The sequence below is a fragment of the Telopea speciosissima genome, chromosome 6 (genome assembly GCF_018873765.1).
Source record: "Telopea speciosissima isolate NSW1024214 ecotype Mountain lineage chromosome 6, Tspe_v1, whole genome shotgun sequence".
Classification (NCBI taxonomy): Eukaryota; Viridiplantae; Streptophyta; class Magnoliopsida; order Proteales; family Proteaceae; genus Telopea; species Telopea speciosissima.
In genome coordinates this window covers 54097266-54113051 of record NC_057921.1, presented here as the reverse complement: position 1 = coordinate 54113051, position 15786 = coordinate 54097266, and the positions used below count along the sequence as shown (strand labels likewise).

The 15786-nt window shown below is 38.2% G+C and overlaps 3 protein-coding genes across 3 annotated transcripts; 1 reads left to right on the top strand and 2 right to left on the bottom strand.

The window, feature by feature from the left end:
• The first annotated feature begins 2244 nt into the window (after window positions 1-2244).
• LOC122663949 (probable purine permease 11) lies at window positions 2245-4087 on the top strand. Its single transcript, XM_043859621.1, has 2 exons — window positions 2245-2302; window positions 2967-4087. The coding sequence occupies exons 1-2, from the start codon at window positions 2260-2262 to the stop codon at window positions 4025-4027; spliced, it is 1104 nt and encodes a 367-aa protein (XP_043715556.1). The 5' UTR covers window positions 2245-2259; the 3' UTR covers window positions 4028-4087.
• Window positions 4088-5806: 1719 nt separating this feature from the next.
• On the bottom strand, window positions 5807-8831 carry LOC122663588 (UDP-N-acetylglucosamine transferase subunit ALG14 homolog). The gene is given in 6 exon segments (XM_043859182.1): window positions 5807-6025; window positions 6199-6258; window positions 6388-6537; window positions 8247-8278; window positions 8281-8385; window positions 8475-8831. Coding segments are annotated over 6 exon segments (702 nt in total). The 5' UTR covers window positions 8653-8831; the 3' UTR covers window positions 5807-5848.
• A 3413-nt stretch (window positions 8832-12244) lies between these two features.
• Window positions 12245-14812, bottom strand: LOC122665930 (DUF724 domain-containing protein 7-like). The gene is made up of 4 exons (XM_043862057.1): window positions 14510-14812; window positions 13666-13842; window positions 13309-13377; window positions 12245-12870 (listed from the first exon to the last, which is right to left on the bottom strand). Exons 1-4 carry the CDS (start codon window positions 14724-14726, stop codon window positions 12245-12247), a joined length of 1089 nt encoding a protein of 362 aa, XP_043717992.1. The 5' UTR covers window positions 14727-14812.
• Between the last annotated feature and the right edge of the window lie 974 nt (window positions 14813-15786).

The following is a 15786-nucleotide window of genomic DNA, read 5'->3' as shown; positions in this document are numbered from 1 at the left end:
TCTTCTTCCAGTGATCCTTCGGCGCTGTTCTCTATGATTACTAATTGGCTCGGGGAGGGACGTTGTCGCATTCCCAGAGGTCCCTCTAATCTAATCTCTGTCACTACCATTGTGTCTCAGCCTGCTCAAGGTCCGGCAGCTTCGCAAGCCTCGATGAATCCGGTCAGCTTTCCACTGCTTACTCTTTATCTCTTTAATTTATATTGTGTGTTTTTCTTTGTTTTGCTCTCCACTGCTTTTACCATCTAGGACTTGAATCGCCGTGCTTCAAGCCGTGCTTATATTCCTGTTCGACTGTTTAGATTTTGTATGTTTCTCTGATATCCCTTATTCATCTCTTTATCATGTTGATTTTTGCTTGAAACACACGTGGTTTGAATAATAAGTTTACTACTAAATGTCTTGATGCTCATTTACTTAAACATAAACCTGATATTGTGTTCCTCTGCGAATCTAAGTGTTTGGATCATGATAGCCTGCATCATAAGCGACCTTTTAACAATTACGAGTCAATTTGCTTTTTGAACAGTTTAGGATTGCATGGTAAGAAAGGTGGTTTATGGGCCATGGCTTTGCCTCATGTGCAGATTGTGTCTTCCTTTACTATGGATAATATCCTTACACTATTGATTTCTAACTCTCCTTCAACCTTATTCTGGTTACTTTGTGTTTATGCACCTCCCCTTGCTTCGGCTCGTGTATCCTTCTGGACTACGCTGGGCACTTTGCTTGGTTCCCTTGACCTTCCTTTGACCTTCCCTTCTGCCTGGTTGGTGACTTTAACGAAGTCCTTCATCATTCCGAAAAACTGGGGGGGGGTTCTCCCTTCCATTTGTCCCACTCGGCTTCGGCCCTCCGTAATGTTACTACCTCCTTTAATATTGAGGAAATCACTCTGACTGGTTCTAAATTCACCTGGTCTAATCCCCAGAAGCCACCTAAGCTTATCAAGGAATGCCTGGATTTTGCTAATATTGACTGGCTTACCTGTTTTCCCTTGGCTACTCTTTCTAAACTATCCCCCATCGGTTCTGATCACAATTATATTCTCCTCTCCTACTGTGGGAACCCATCCATCTTATAAAAAGCTTTTTCATTTTCAACAGGCCTGGTTTCATCACCCTGAATTTTCTGCTTTCTGCCGTTCTAATTGGAATTCCTTCCCTGCTGATCAGTTATGCAGTAAACTTTCTACCCTCTCTAACTCTTTGCACAAATCGAATAGGGATGTGTTTGGTCATATCAATAATCTCAAAAGTCATCTCTTCTCCTCCTATCTAATGAATTAAAATTTTGGAAAAGAGACCTATACGTTAATCTAAAATATTGGCAAATCAAAACAGAGGAAAATATCACTTGCCAATTGCGATTGATGTCGGAGTGTACAACAGCAGATGTCGGTAGGGGTGCAAGTTTGGCCCTGTCGGCCCGAACCTGCCCTGGCCCGCCCTGAGCCCGAACAGGGTCTGGGCTGAGATATTTGGCCCTGAGGGTGGGTCAGGGCTAGAAACTTCTAACCCTGAGTTAGGGTCGGGTTGGGTTAGGGTTGAGGCCTCGAGCTAAGCTTGGCTTGGCCCGGCCCGACCCTGATTTATGTTGTACTATAAAATATATATTGATATAATTTATACATTATGAACTTTAAATTTCACCCACAGTTTTTTATATAATATACTATACATGAAGACAACAAGTATTATAATATAATTTATTATATTGTTATTTTATGTAAAATTAATAAGTTATTCCCAGCCCATTCCAACCCATGCATTTCTTTCTCCTTCCCCATGATCAGGGCCAATTAGGGTCGGTCCGGCCCCACCTTGAGGGCGGGTCAAGGTTGAATTTTTCTGGCCCTGAGTCAGGGTCTGGTCGGACTTGGGCCCAGCTAAGGGGACTTAGGGTTGGGCTAGGGTTCTATAAAGCCCAGCCCAACCCGACCTGTTGCAGCCCTAGATGTCGGAGTGTACAACAGCAGGGCTCACGAGAGAAAAAGTCATAGAATAACAAAAAGACGCACTGCTGTAAAGATTCTATCAATTGGAACTCCAACTTGGCTCACGAGTGTTTCCCACATTCTTATTAAATAAAAGTTTGAGGGATCGCTGCATTATTGCTGTGGCCCATTAATGCTCTGCTGCAATTCTCATATGTCAACCGTTTGTTGGGCTTTCTCTCCACATGCTTGGGTAGAAGCCTTTCTTATTCTTTGATATTTTTCTTGTTTTCTTGTCTATCATCTTCTTCTTCTTCTGATTTATGGAGAACCAGGAAGCTCAAGAATTACTCCTCCATGACATGGGTAAGTTTATGTTTATGGCTTTCCTCCTTGTCTTGAATCAATTTTTGTTATACTGTCATTGGATCTGCAATAATCTTGAAAATCCATTATTTTCATGTTTTACTAGTTTTTGCAAGAATCTGAAAATTCAACCTTGCTTTTTGGTGCAACACCAATAGATCCATCTCTTCAGAATTACAAGATACTAGTTCCAGTTTACTGCATAAAACAATGAAATTAGTTTCTTTTCCTAACTTTTTACAGAAGCTACTGCAGAATAAAACTCATAATTAGGGTTCCATGTGATTTTACTTCTTATGATCAAACTTACATTCATAGATGTGGCCTTTCTCCATTTTCCTTTTTCTTTTAATGCCTCTTATGGAATTCCTGCAAAATCAAATGAACTGCAGTGAACTTTCAAGAGGATGGTTTTCTATCCAGGAGTGAAACACCCACATCTATAATATTTGCACAGGTGAACATAACAATATTAGAAATTAAGATTAAGTGTTTGAAGAAATGAACTTTAGGAAAGAAAAACTATATTAAAACATGCCTCAAGATGCATCTGAAACACAAATGTGAGCTCTATATACTCAAATTCAAATACTTATATGCTGAGTTTTACTTTTTTATGGTATGCTAATCCTTCCTTAGTTTCTCTGTTTTCTGATTGATCCAGAGGACTTGGCCAAAGATGAAATGCCACCACTCCCTACACAAAAAAGAGGCTTTAAATGGTGGCTCTTAGTGTCACTTTACATATTCTTTGTTCTATCTGGCCAAGCCATTGGAAGTCTTCTAGGAAGGCTCTACTATGACAAAGGTGGAAATAGCAAATGGATGCAAACAATAGTTGTAACTGCAGGCTTTCCATTTTTAATCCCTATCTTAGTCTACTTCTCCTGTAACCCTTCTATCCCAAACCATCATAAAGCCAATACTATCAACAACACTTCACCCTCTATCATCACCCTTACACTCCTCTATACCTCTTTTGGTATATTCTTTACGGGCGATAACTTGATGTATTCATATGGACTGTCATATCTCCCTGTTTCTACATTTTCCCTTGTCTGTGCAACCCAATTGGCTTTTAATGCAATATTCTCCTACTTCCTTAACTCCCTTAAGTTCAATCCTTTTATTCTTAATTCGGTAGTCCTCCTTACTATCTCTGCCTCACTCCTTGCTCTCGATTCCGATTCCAATATTCCCAAAGGAATTACACGAGCACAATACGTACTCGGATTATTAATCACCATATGTGCATCTGCCTTGTTCTCCTTACTACTTTCACTTACCCAACTTTCATTTGAGAAAGTTCTGAACAAGGAAACATTTTCTGTGAAATTGGAGATGCAAATATATCCAGCAATAGTGGGGACTTGTGTTTGCGTGGTGGGTTTTTTCGTTAGTGGGGAATGGAGGAGTCTAAAGGGAGAGATGGAGCACTTTGGAGGGGTTTCTTATGTGATGATCTTAGTTTCTTCTGCTATGGCATGGACAGCTTTTTATGTTGGTACTATGGGTTTGATTTATGAAGTGTCTTCACTCTTTATGAATGTCATTAATACAGTGTCCTTGCCTATTGTTCCAATCTTTGGTGTGATATTTTTTCATGACAAAATGGATGGAGTAAAAGTTATAGCTTTGCTTTTGGCCATTTGGGGGTTTGTTTCTTACATGTATCAAAACTATCTCGATGATTTAAAGTCGAAGACGGTTACAAGAACAGAATAAGCAAATGAAAGTTCTAATACTTTAGCTGCTTTACAAAGAAGAATTTGTGTCTATATTGAAGATAACTCATTCTTTTTTTTTTCATCTTTTGTTTTTTGATAAATGAAGATATCTCATTCTAGTATAGTTCTGTTATATACAAAAATTTTCTCTGCAGAGAATGACATATTACAACTTCAGTATTGAGAAGGTGATTAAGTTCTATTTGCAGGGGCTTAGGGGAAAAAGGAAAAGAAGCAGAAGAAAACAAAACAAGACTTTGTGAATGTTCTCTCCTCCTCTGCAAGAAGAAATATAAACTGAAAATTCATCTCAAATGGATGACATCAACAATATAAAGTCCTATTTGGCAATGTATACTTGATAAGCAATTGTCACTAAGCGACTTTGTTCTTTACTTATTGAATGTTTTGACTGATTTAAGCTCCTTATGAGATGAGCACTTGGTAGAACATAGTTTGGGAATAAAACTTAACTTTCAGGACAGGCTAACTCAGCAAAACCATCAACTAAAGCATGAAGAAAGCAGTTTATCTTTCAAACAGGTTCATTGGAAGGAAATTTGTGGGAGTCCTCAACAGGTTTTGCTTAGCACAAGGCACTGGTTTGAATGCTCAGTTAAATTGAATTTCTGAGAAAGATCCCTTCACTTGATCTTCCCCTTCTCAACTTATTCTTAAACCTCTATTTGCAATGTGGTGAGGTCTGACTTGACATATGATGACTAGTGGATGACAATGACAAAGCCTCACTAATTCAACCACCAACCTTTTTACTGAGGAGACACATGAAGCTGAGAAGTGGGACCAAGATGCCAACTCTTTTATGTCCCAGAGCTCCATGGGGTCATGAGATTAAACCTTTTTAATTTTTTTTTGAGTTTTTGTTTTCATTGGCCCCAAAGCCAAACTCACCTAAAATGCAACATTGCAAAAGGCAAGAAGATGGAAGTGTTTTTCAACACATGATTGTTCCAAAGAAAGATGTCTATAATAATAAGAAAAAAGAATGTTGCTTGGTCGTGTGGCCCCTATTCTCAGACACATGAGTATACAAAATTACCACTTCACCCCTCATGAAATAAAAGATCTCATCCATATTGATGTCCCTAAACACACTCTCATTGGTCCTCGTGCTAGTGCAGGTGCTGGTGCAGTACTAGACAAATTGAAAATTTTGGATTGCCTTGTAGAGAATTTTTTTTAGGTATTATTGTGAAGCGTGGATAAACATTAGATAACATAATTCATCCGAAAACTATAGATTCCATCCAAGGCTGTGGCTCTACAACATAGTGATTGCCAAAAAGTAGGTAGATAGATTATTAATGAAGAAACAATTAGGAAATCAATCCCATCAGTTTGTCTTTCAAAGTCACCACACTATATGTGGTCCAAAACAAAAATCCATTCTTTACTACAAAAGTATGATGAGCTTAAGCTCCACAAAACTTTGTACGCAAAAATCATTAGTTTTGCAACTCAAACTGCTTCCAAAAGACATGAATTATTGCAGCGTCACTTCGATGCACATCTGAAGCACTGATATTCTGGTCATGACCATGTATTGCAATTTCCAGTATGTCAACTCACCTACAAAGAGAGAGATACACTTAAGTCTTATACAAAAGAAGTCAATTCGGAGAAGTAAAGTTGATTGAATTTTAGAAGAGGTAGAAGAGAGACAAACACCACTAGCAACAGCATAATTGAATTAATTACATGAGATGGCCAACATATTGTGCTCGCAGGTAAAGTTGATTGAATTTTAGAAGAGGTAGAAGAGAGACAAACACCACTAGCAACAGCATAATTGAATTAATTACATGAGATGGCCAACATATTGTGCTCGCAGGTATTTCCTTTGTAATTGTGACCATTGCACAAATAACTGATCAGCCATGCGTAATTTATAGAGAAGCAAGCCACTCAATGAGAGCTTCCTAACTCGTGCTATACTCTCAACATAGAAAATGGATGACCATCTAATCCCAACAACCTGCCAATTAAGCCAAAGTGTCACACAAATATATTGGTGAGTTAAAATCTCATGTTCAACATTCAGAAATTATAAAAAATTTAGGCAAACCACAACCATTCTGATGCAAGTCATTACATATTTGCAAGTATTACACTTACAACTTTGGACTAGGCAAAGTACAGATCTCTAACCTTAAAAATGAAAGCAACTACACAGAGAGGGATACAAGTCCCAGGGCCATTGCATAGTATCTGAAAAAATGACAAAAAGCTCACTAAATTTACAATCAGAAAATGCTAACTAAATTCTAGTTATTTATGCCAATAATTTGAATAGACAGACTTCTTCAAAGAGACAAGAATTAAAATAAATAGAAATACCATTTGGGGCCTGATTTTAGTCATTAGCCAGAAGGCATGAGCTGTAGCTATTAGGGTTGTCCCAACAGAAGTTAAATATGATTGACCAACTTCCCGGCTTCGATATATCTGCATGAACTGGGAAGCCTCTAGAACTTTCTTATCACCAGTCTGCATCGCCAACCAATTCAAGAAAAATATATTTTAGATAAACAAGACGATGATATCATGATAATCAAAAGAAGAAACAAGTTGGATCTGTATACAAACAAAATATATGCAACACAGAACGCAAAGCTCAGGGAGTAGAGCACCATAATGTTCTTTCTTTGGGACTATGAGACCTTCTCTTCCAGCTGCAAAGGAAATCTTGGACTGTAATAATGAAGGAACAGCTGATTGTAAACAAAACCCAGAGGATGCCAAAAACAGATTTCAATAAGAGGCGGTGGGTAAGGAGATGACATATACACATTTCAACTCAAATGTACAAAGGAAACATCTGAAGGCATGAAGACTCCTCTATTTATCAGGTTATCGACTGTAAGGATGTCAATTTTTGTCAAAGAGAAGAATGCAAACTAACTAGGAATATTACAGATCTAGACCACCTTCACAGGATAAGACATGAAATAAAACCAAACACAACCATGAGGACAATGATGATGCTGATGCAGTATCAAGCCTGAAGAAGATCCCCCATGCTATTTTGGTCCACATCAGAACTAGACCCAAACTGCAGGGCCAAGAACCAGCCTTGGGTTAAGCTGGCCAGGGTTAGTCCCTGTGATATCATTGTTGGTGGGACCCATTAAGTCGACTCCAAAGAGCCACCAGACCTGAGTTTAATTTTCTTAAAGTGTTTTTCCATATTCTAATAAGTCTTTTCATTTTCCTAGGCTTAGTTAATGAGTTGATTTTTTTTCTAGGTGCTTTAATTAAACTTTTCAGTTTTCAAGTTGGGTCTTTTAAGTTTTCTATGTAGGAGTCCAAAAGTTTGTGTAAGTAATTAATTTTACTTGGTATTAATTTCTAGGTAATTTAATGCTTTATTAGAGTTAGCTTCTAGGTGATTAATGCTTGAGTCCAAGAGTCATTTTTATTTTTCTTTATATACTCATGTAATCCAACAATGAAAGAAAGATTTGAAAAATGAATTGAAAATTGGATTTCATTGGAAATCAGCAGGTGTGTTTGATCACCTTCTATCCCTTCCCCTCTCCTCAACATCTTCTCTTTTTTCTCTCCCCCTCTCAATCTCATCTCTTCTCCTCTCTCTCACGATACTCCCTCTCATCCCCCCCGTCTCTTCTTCTTTCTTCATCAAGACCAGAATCTGATCTTGAAACCTCGTCTTCTCCCTTTATCCTATCCCTAATCTCCCTATAAATTAGATCTGATCTCTCTATTACAGGTCTGAACCTTCCGCCTGTGTCAGATGCTCTACCATCTCCTATTACTGTTAAGTAACCCTCTTCTATCCCTTACCCTTTCTTTTTCTTCTGGTTGATAGATGACACAGAGGATATTCTTTTTGTTTCCCTTAAATGGGCAGCATTTCTCCCTTCAATAAACTTGATTGCTTCTTTTTACAGACAACTGAATACAGACCCAGCTAGATACGTTGAGTTTCTAATAAGACTACAATGAGTTATGAGCAAACACGCACCCTACCATTGGTTAAAATTTCCTACACGACAGATCGAATTATTCAAATCGGGAATATTTCAGCATATTAAGCAACTTATGCAAAGATGAAAGCGTTACATAAAAAGACTATTTCACAATAAGAGTGATGTAATCATAAAACAATAAGGTTTCAAATAAGGTTTGAGAACACTCACAAGGGCCAAAAAATTCTCGAGTCATAAGCAAGGTACCTGATTAATCAAGGAGTCTTCCAATACATGAGCTTTTGAAGACTCATGTTATCAGTCCAAGCTGCAATATAGAACCTTGGTGTAAACCTGTCCTTCTGAAGCACAGAGACGAGATTAAGCATCTCAGCAGTATGACCCCCTACATATTCATCATAGCCCTTAATGACGACAATGATGATGATGAAGATCTGGAGGTTGATGTAGACAGTATGAAGACCATGAGCTCACCTGAACCCAGGATAATCAGGGTGCTCTTAGGCTTAGGAGATGAGGTGTTAAGGGGTTTGCCGCTCTGGAACATGACATACTTAATACGCATTGCAATGCTGGTAAGGATGATGATTATAAGAGAAATTATGTACTTTGGGCACATTGTTGGGAAGAACCATCCACTACCCTTATCCATGGAGACAAGCCAGAGGTTCTTGATCCAAACTAAGGATCCTTTTATCCTCCAAAGAAAAAAAATTGCAAATAAAAATCAGTTAGCTGGTAAAAGGAGACTTTAAGTAAATTCAGACTAGATGCATTCAACTTCAAAGACAAATGTTTAATAAGAAGAATTTCAAGGCTTTCTAAATCTGGTGGGGGGAGAGAGAGAGAGAGGGGAAAGGGAAACAACCCCCCCCCCCCTCTCCCCCTTAAAAAAACAATTTTTTTTTTCTCTTTTCATACTTGTGTCTGACATGCAGGAATATTCATCTCCCAGTCCCTATGTTCTTTCATCCTCTTCTCTTCTTGCTCTGTCACTGTATCATAGTTTGTAAGTTCTGGGATGAAAATAATATTGGATGGGATATGTTCAGCTATAGTGCAATTTGGGTATTGGACAAGAAAGAGTCAAAATTTAGTTAGACATACCCAAAACATAAATATCAGAAACGCATACAAATACATTTGGATATTATCATGTACAAAAATTTCAAAAATTTAGAGCAAAAACAAAAAACAGATATATGTATACATGTATAAATATTTGGAGATTTAAGTAATCCATAATGCGGAAACTTTTGTATCTATGAATGAATGTAGTAGATCATTTATTTCCTGCCCAAGCATGATTCTTAACCATTTAATTTGTGGGGTCATTGTAAAATGAACTGTAACTTCAATATAATGGTTCTTTCAAGAGAGAAATACTGAATCATAAGGGCAGCAACTCAAGGAATTAAAATTTGGAGTATGTTAATATTGCCGAAAATTAGAAAAATCCATACATTAAATTGAACAAATTTACAATAGAGATTCAAGTAAGTGATTGTTCTGCGGTACTGATGCTTCACATGAGGCAAAATCCAAGGGGTTCAGAGAGAGAGAGAGAGAGAGAGAGAGAGAGAGCTTACCAACTGGAGGGTAGCGCCGTTTGCCGGAGAGGTTAGAGATGGTTAGGTGCAGGTGTTTCTATTGGAGTAAAATCTCTCTGACGGGTTGTCCGAAACAGAACCTCTCTCCCTGCCGGTGTCGCTTCCTTAATGACCTCAAGCAATGATTTTGGATGCAAAGTGGGCTTTTCCTGGTTTGCCACTTTTCTGGAATTCTCTTGTTTGTAACTTTAATCCGAGAATTTGGTTCTTCCTTTTCCTCTTTTTTCTTTCGGGTCAATTTCAGCGTTTTTGGTTGTAATCGGTCGGGTAGAAGAATCCTAGTTCAAAATTTTAAAATATATCTAGGCTCTCTAGTCTCTTTGGCATAGTTTATATTTATATTTATAACAATAATCAATTATGTTAAAAAGTTATAGATTACAAATAATAATCGTTTGATTACCACTAAATGTAATAGTAATTAAAAAAAAGTTTGGCATGCCTATGCCCTAAGTGAATAATACGTTATTATATTATTCATAATATAATATATTGTATAATGTATATAACAAAAGCCTTTCTTTTATATTATACGTTACATTATATAATATATGGGCAAGAGATTGTTGTTTGGTCGTGTATTCCCTGCTCCAACACGGGAGAGCCAATGAGAGCACATGTAGGGGCATCGACATGGTTAGGTTTTTGATTTCATAGTGGGTAGAGCAGTAAATTTGTGTCCTTCAATATCGAGGTGTAGGAACCATACGACCACGTAGTGTTCTTTTGCCCATAACATATATGTGCATATATGGGTCCTTCTAGGTGTCACTATGCCCAGTGAAGTATAATGCTTCAATATTTGCCACTTGACAATACATGGGTTAGTCCATGTGACAAAAACCCCACATACATCTCAATGGCAATTTTAGTCCAAAATAAGCAAGGAAAGTTGCTCAAATGGAAATGAAGCGTCTGCACCAACGTAGATAGGGGCCAATAAGACGACATGCGGGGGGATCCACCTGAGTGGGATTTTTTTGTTTTACTATGGGTTGAACGGTAAATTCATGCAATATTGTGTCTGGGCACAATAACCATGTGACTAGTTCGTGTTCTTTTTCCTAAATATAAACTACAAGGAAAAGGAACGCTAACCGATGTTGTGTGTTGGCGTGTACCTATGCCCAACAGACACAATCTGGTGCAAAAAGACCACTGTACCCTTGAACCTATCCACGTCTCCAGGGAGTGCGGTGATCTTTTAGCGCCGGGCTGTCTGGGTGCAAGTACATGCCCAGTCGCCCACACACTACACCTGTTAGCATTCTTTCTCTCAAAACACAAAATGACATTTGTTTGTAATTTTAACTACTTCCCCTATATATTTTAAGTTGAAATTTGTGCCAATGAGATGTTTATCTAGTTTTCTATCACACGAACTAACTTGTGTTGTCATATGGCAAATAGTGAAGCGTTATACTTCACTAGGCATAGTTCTCTTCCATATAGAGTGTAGACACATAATTGAAGAGATCTGTTTTTTTTTTTTTTTTTTTTTTTAAATTTAATTTTGCATTTTTGTAAGTCCGATATCCTTTTCAATCTCTGACCCTGTTGGGAAAAGTTTATTGTTTTGCTTCACAAAACTCAATATTGTTTGAGGCTTCGAGCTGCAAGCTTACTAGATAGTTGTTAGGCTATTGCATCATTGAAGCATCTTTACGGTGAAGCATTTTGCACCCATGAGGGGCAAAGCAAAGCTTTAAGAAGAGCACTTGTTAATTGTTATATGCCTAACTCTTCAAGTCTTTCGCTGAATTTTGCCATGATTTAATCAAATAAGTTTACCCTTTTCCCTTATTTATTTACTTTCCTACCCACCACTCGTATTATATATTTGAATCTCCCATACCAAGTCAATGGGGGCAAGAAAAGAAGTGTCTCATAGCTCATATATTATCATTTATTTGTTTTTCAAAATATAATGAATTTTATTAAGCTTTATATCGACATAAGGTTAAATTCAAAATTGATAGGTAATCAGGGTGTCATGGGGCATATACTTGTACACAAAAATTAAGCCATAACTAATCTGCCACGTGGTAGATATAGAAATCGACCACCTAACATCCTATGTCGGGACCTAATTACTACCTATTCATGGTGTATTATACTTTGAAATAAAAGTTTTGCATGTATTCGAAGATTATCCACGTGTATCTTTAAACATATACATGCCTATCTTTACCATATCTTGCGTCTCTTAACACTCTCAATACATCTTCGAGACATTTGGTAAAACCATAATTCTAATACATTGATTGATCAAGACATACCACTCCATAGTCTCCCCACCCAGAGGGCAGTGCCACCTGATCCTTGGAATACATGATGCAGCTTTCACAGAATATAACAAACTTGACACAGAAATTTAGAACATATGATTTTAACTCACCAATCTGTTCACAGTTCGCACCAGGGTTTTAAAAATCAAAATCAAATCATTCGATCTTTCTATTGCCAATTCAGCTTACTTGAACCATGTAGTGACAACATAGCCATTGCACTTACGAATATAGAAGATCCTTCTTTTCATAAAGGGTATAGATGCTAAGTTTAGATGGAGTTCAGTACTATGATGCATGCATTGTTGTGCATACTCAAAAGATGGAACAAAAAATGTAGAGCGACTCACCAAGGAGTAGCTATTACGTGATCAAAATCAAGTTTACCTTTCAGAACCTTTTTCTTTATCAGATCCACCTCCCTTTCCATTGCATCAATATTGGAACATTTGATCTTCTTCTGTGCCATCACAGATGCCCTTTTCTTGTTCAGCACGGTTAGAGATTGCTGTTGCTCGTTCAACTTCCTATCTATCTCATCAATTTCGGCATCAATTGTACTGCTCACATGCCTCTTCTCAACTATCTGATCTTCAACTGCCCTTGAATGTTCCTTGAGCTTCACTTGCCTATCTTTAATGTCTAGCAACTCCTGCAGTCGAGACTTCATTGGATTAGCTTGAAATCCAAGAGTTTCCAGTTCTACAAGAGCCTTCAGTTTGTTTTCAAGCATGCTCCTTGGATCATCAAGTTGTGACTTGCACGTCTTCTCCACCAAGTTTGCAAAGGCCACCATGTATCCTATAGCCAGTCCTTCACGCAACTCTTCATTATACTGATCTAGGGTACTAAAATGTGGTCTTTGTGGGAGTAGTTGAAAAGCTTCCATGGATTCAACTTTCTCCCGGACTCGCGAACTCTCGAAGAAAAGCAGACCTTGATTCTCTACCGGCACCATATACGTCTGAGCATCTACAACAGAAGATAGAAAATGAAAAGTGAGAAGAAAAAAAAGACTCTGAGTTTATGTGGTTCGGCTAAGTGGCTAAATCTAAGGTGAGAATGGCTCACCAAAAATGGGGTCCCAGCCAGCTATTTATAATCACCAATAAGCATATGTTACAATAAACATGTCCCATGAAGAAAGTATATACAAGGTAAGCCCAAATCAAGACTTAATTGACAGTTGGTAAAGCCCAAATCAGGGCATAATCGCCAGTCAAGGATACCCTCTCTCGATTTTTTCCAACTCACATTTTCCTTCTACTTCCTTGTCACACTGATCATCAGTCCAAGTAATTGCCAAGTTGGGCTGTGAGATCGGTTGTATATTTGGCAATTCCTATAAACAAATTGGTCAAACAAGCTACATGAGATAACCAATGATATTTCAAAGCCAGCCTTACTTACCAAGGGTTTCCAGGATAGGTGGCATTGCCCGGTTGGGTAGGGATATGAGCTGGCTATCAATCGAAACTCCTACACAATGCCAAAACATTCAAGAAAGTTAAAATGTGATAATTGATTGGTGTTGCTGCCGTGTGGGATATGGGTTTGCTATCGAACAAAATTTCTACAGAGAGCCAACATGATCCAACAAATTCTTGAGTGCTGTAAGAAAGCCTTTAAAATGAAAACTAACAGTAAATAGCAGCTTCTTTACGAGGATAAGAACAATGCACACCCCATAATATCTAGCTTGAATCAGTTATAGCTAGCAAGCTGACAAATTCTTTCCTTTTCCTTTGGTAGGCAGGCATCACATACCTTGAGTAGGAACTTTGACATCTGAAGCTATTTTTTTTGGTCTTCCTCTCTTTTTTTTTCCCTTTTCAATACTTTGTGCAGCAGCCTCTGTTGACAGTCTCCCTTTCTCTGACACTGGCACTTCAAGTGCTCTTTGAACAACTTCATTAACCGCTCCTAATAAATCAGGTTCTTTACCTGAAAATCAATGTATAAGTTTCAGTCACCAACAAACAAATTATTACTGATCATAGTTATCAAGGCAGGAAGGCGACCATGGCATTTCAGAGGGAAAAAAAAGCAAGGTGACACCACCATGGCGCCCAAGGCGTCCAAGGCGACCAAGGAGTCTGGACGCCATGGCGACGCCTTGATAACTATGTAACTGATGGACTGGGAATTGGAACTTCTTTCGATGTAAGTTCTGTTTCAGAAACTTCACCACCAGATGTTTCATGCTGAGGATCTACAGAGATGTCAATTATAGAGAACATATAGGGTTATGGAGTGCAAGATTAAAAAGAAGCCTCTACTTAAGGATAAGAGCAATGCATACCCATAATTTCTAGCCTCTATTTCGGCAGTTTCCGTGGTGTTAGGGGGGTACGGTTTAAGGAAATAAAGTTGCGCCTTAACTAACAGCTATAGCTTTTGGTGCAACGGTAAGCGCTTGACCCTGACAGGCACTACATACCTTGAGTAGACAGTCTCTGATCTGCCACTGGGACTTCTGTTGCCCTTTGAAAAGCTTCATCAGCCATTTCTCCCGATGCATCAAGTTCTTTTCCTAAAAGTCAGTACAAAAGTTTTGGTTATATACAGAACAAATCACAATTGATGGACTGGAAATTGAGCTATTGCATACGTTGTATTGCTGCTTTTATTCCTCCAACTTGTGTTTCTGATGTATTTCTGATATTAGTAGGATCTTTGGTGTATGCAGCTGTTCCCTCTAGTCTTCCTCTCTCAGTTGGAAGATTTTTTAACCACCTCTTTTTCAAATTTAGTGCAGCAGCTTCTATTGACAGTCTCTCTTCTGCCACTGACACTTCCGTTGCCCTTTGAAAAGCTTCATCAGCCATTTCTCCCGATGCATCAAGTTCTTTTCCTAAAAGTCAGTACAAAAGTTTTGGTTATATGCAGAACAAATCACAATTGATGGACTGGAAATTGAGCTACTACATACGTTGTATTGTTGCTTTTATTCCTCCAACTTGTGTTTCTGATGTATTTCTGATATTAGTAGGATCTTTGGTGTATGCAGCTGTTCCCTCTAGTCTTCCTCTCTCTGTTAGAAGATTTTTTAACCATCTCTTTTTCAAATTTAGTGCAGCAGCTTCTATTGGTAGTCTCTCTTCTGCCACTGACACTTCCGTTGCCCTTTGAAAAGCTTCATCAGCTATTTCTCCCGATGCATCAAGTTCTTTTCCTAAAAGTCAGTATAAAAGTTTTGGTTAAATGCAGAAAAAGTCACAATTGATGGACTGGAAATTGAGCTACTGCATACTTTGTATTGATGCTTTTATTCCTCCAACTTGTGTTTCTGATGTATTTCTGATGTTAGTAGGATCTTTGGTGTATGCAGCTGCTCCCTCTAGTCTTCCTCTCTCTGTTGGAAGATTTTTTAACCACCTCTTTTTCAAATTTAGTGCAGCAGCTTCTATTGACAGTCTCTCTTCTGCCACCAACACTTCCATTGCCCTTGGAGCAGCATCATCGACTTTTCCTCCCAATGTGTTAGGTTCTTTACCTTAAAATATAAAGTTTCTGTTAAATGCAGAAAAAGTTATAATTGACAGACCAGGAATTGGCTACTACATACTTTGCATCGGTGCTTCTGTTCTTGTAAATTGTGCTCCTGATGTGCTTTTCCTCCTCTTTACACTGACAACTGTTTTTTTACTTATCCTTTCTACTTTCTGTTGTTCAAACTTCTGCAACAATAAAGAACAACCATCATGGATGATAATATTAGGTCAATTGTTGGAAATAATGCCACATTGAAAAACTCTGGGACCCTGGATGCCTTCATAGCTTAAGCTTATAGAAACAACAGTGACTTAGAGGGAGAGAGAGATGACTTACCGTTGCACAAGGAAGATATTTCTCTTGTTTCGATCGTTGAGGGGAAACCCTGGCACA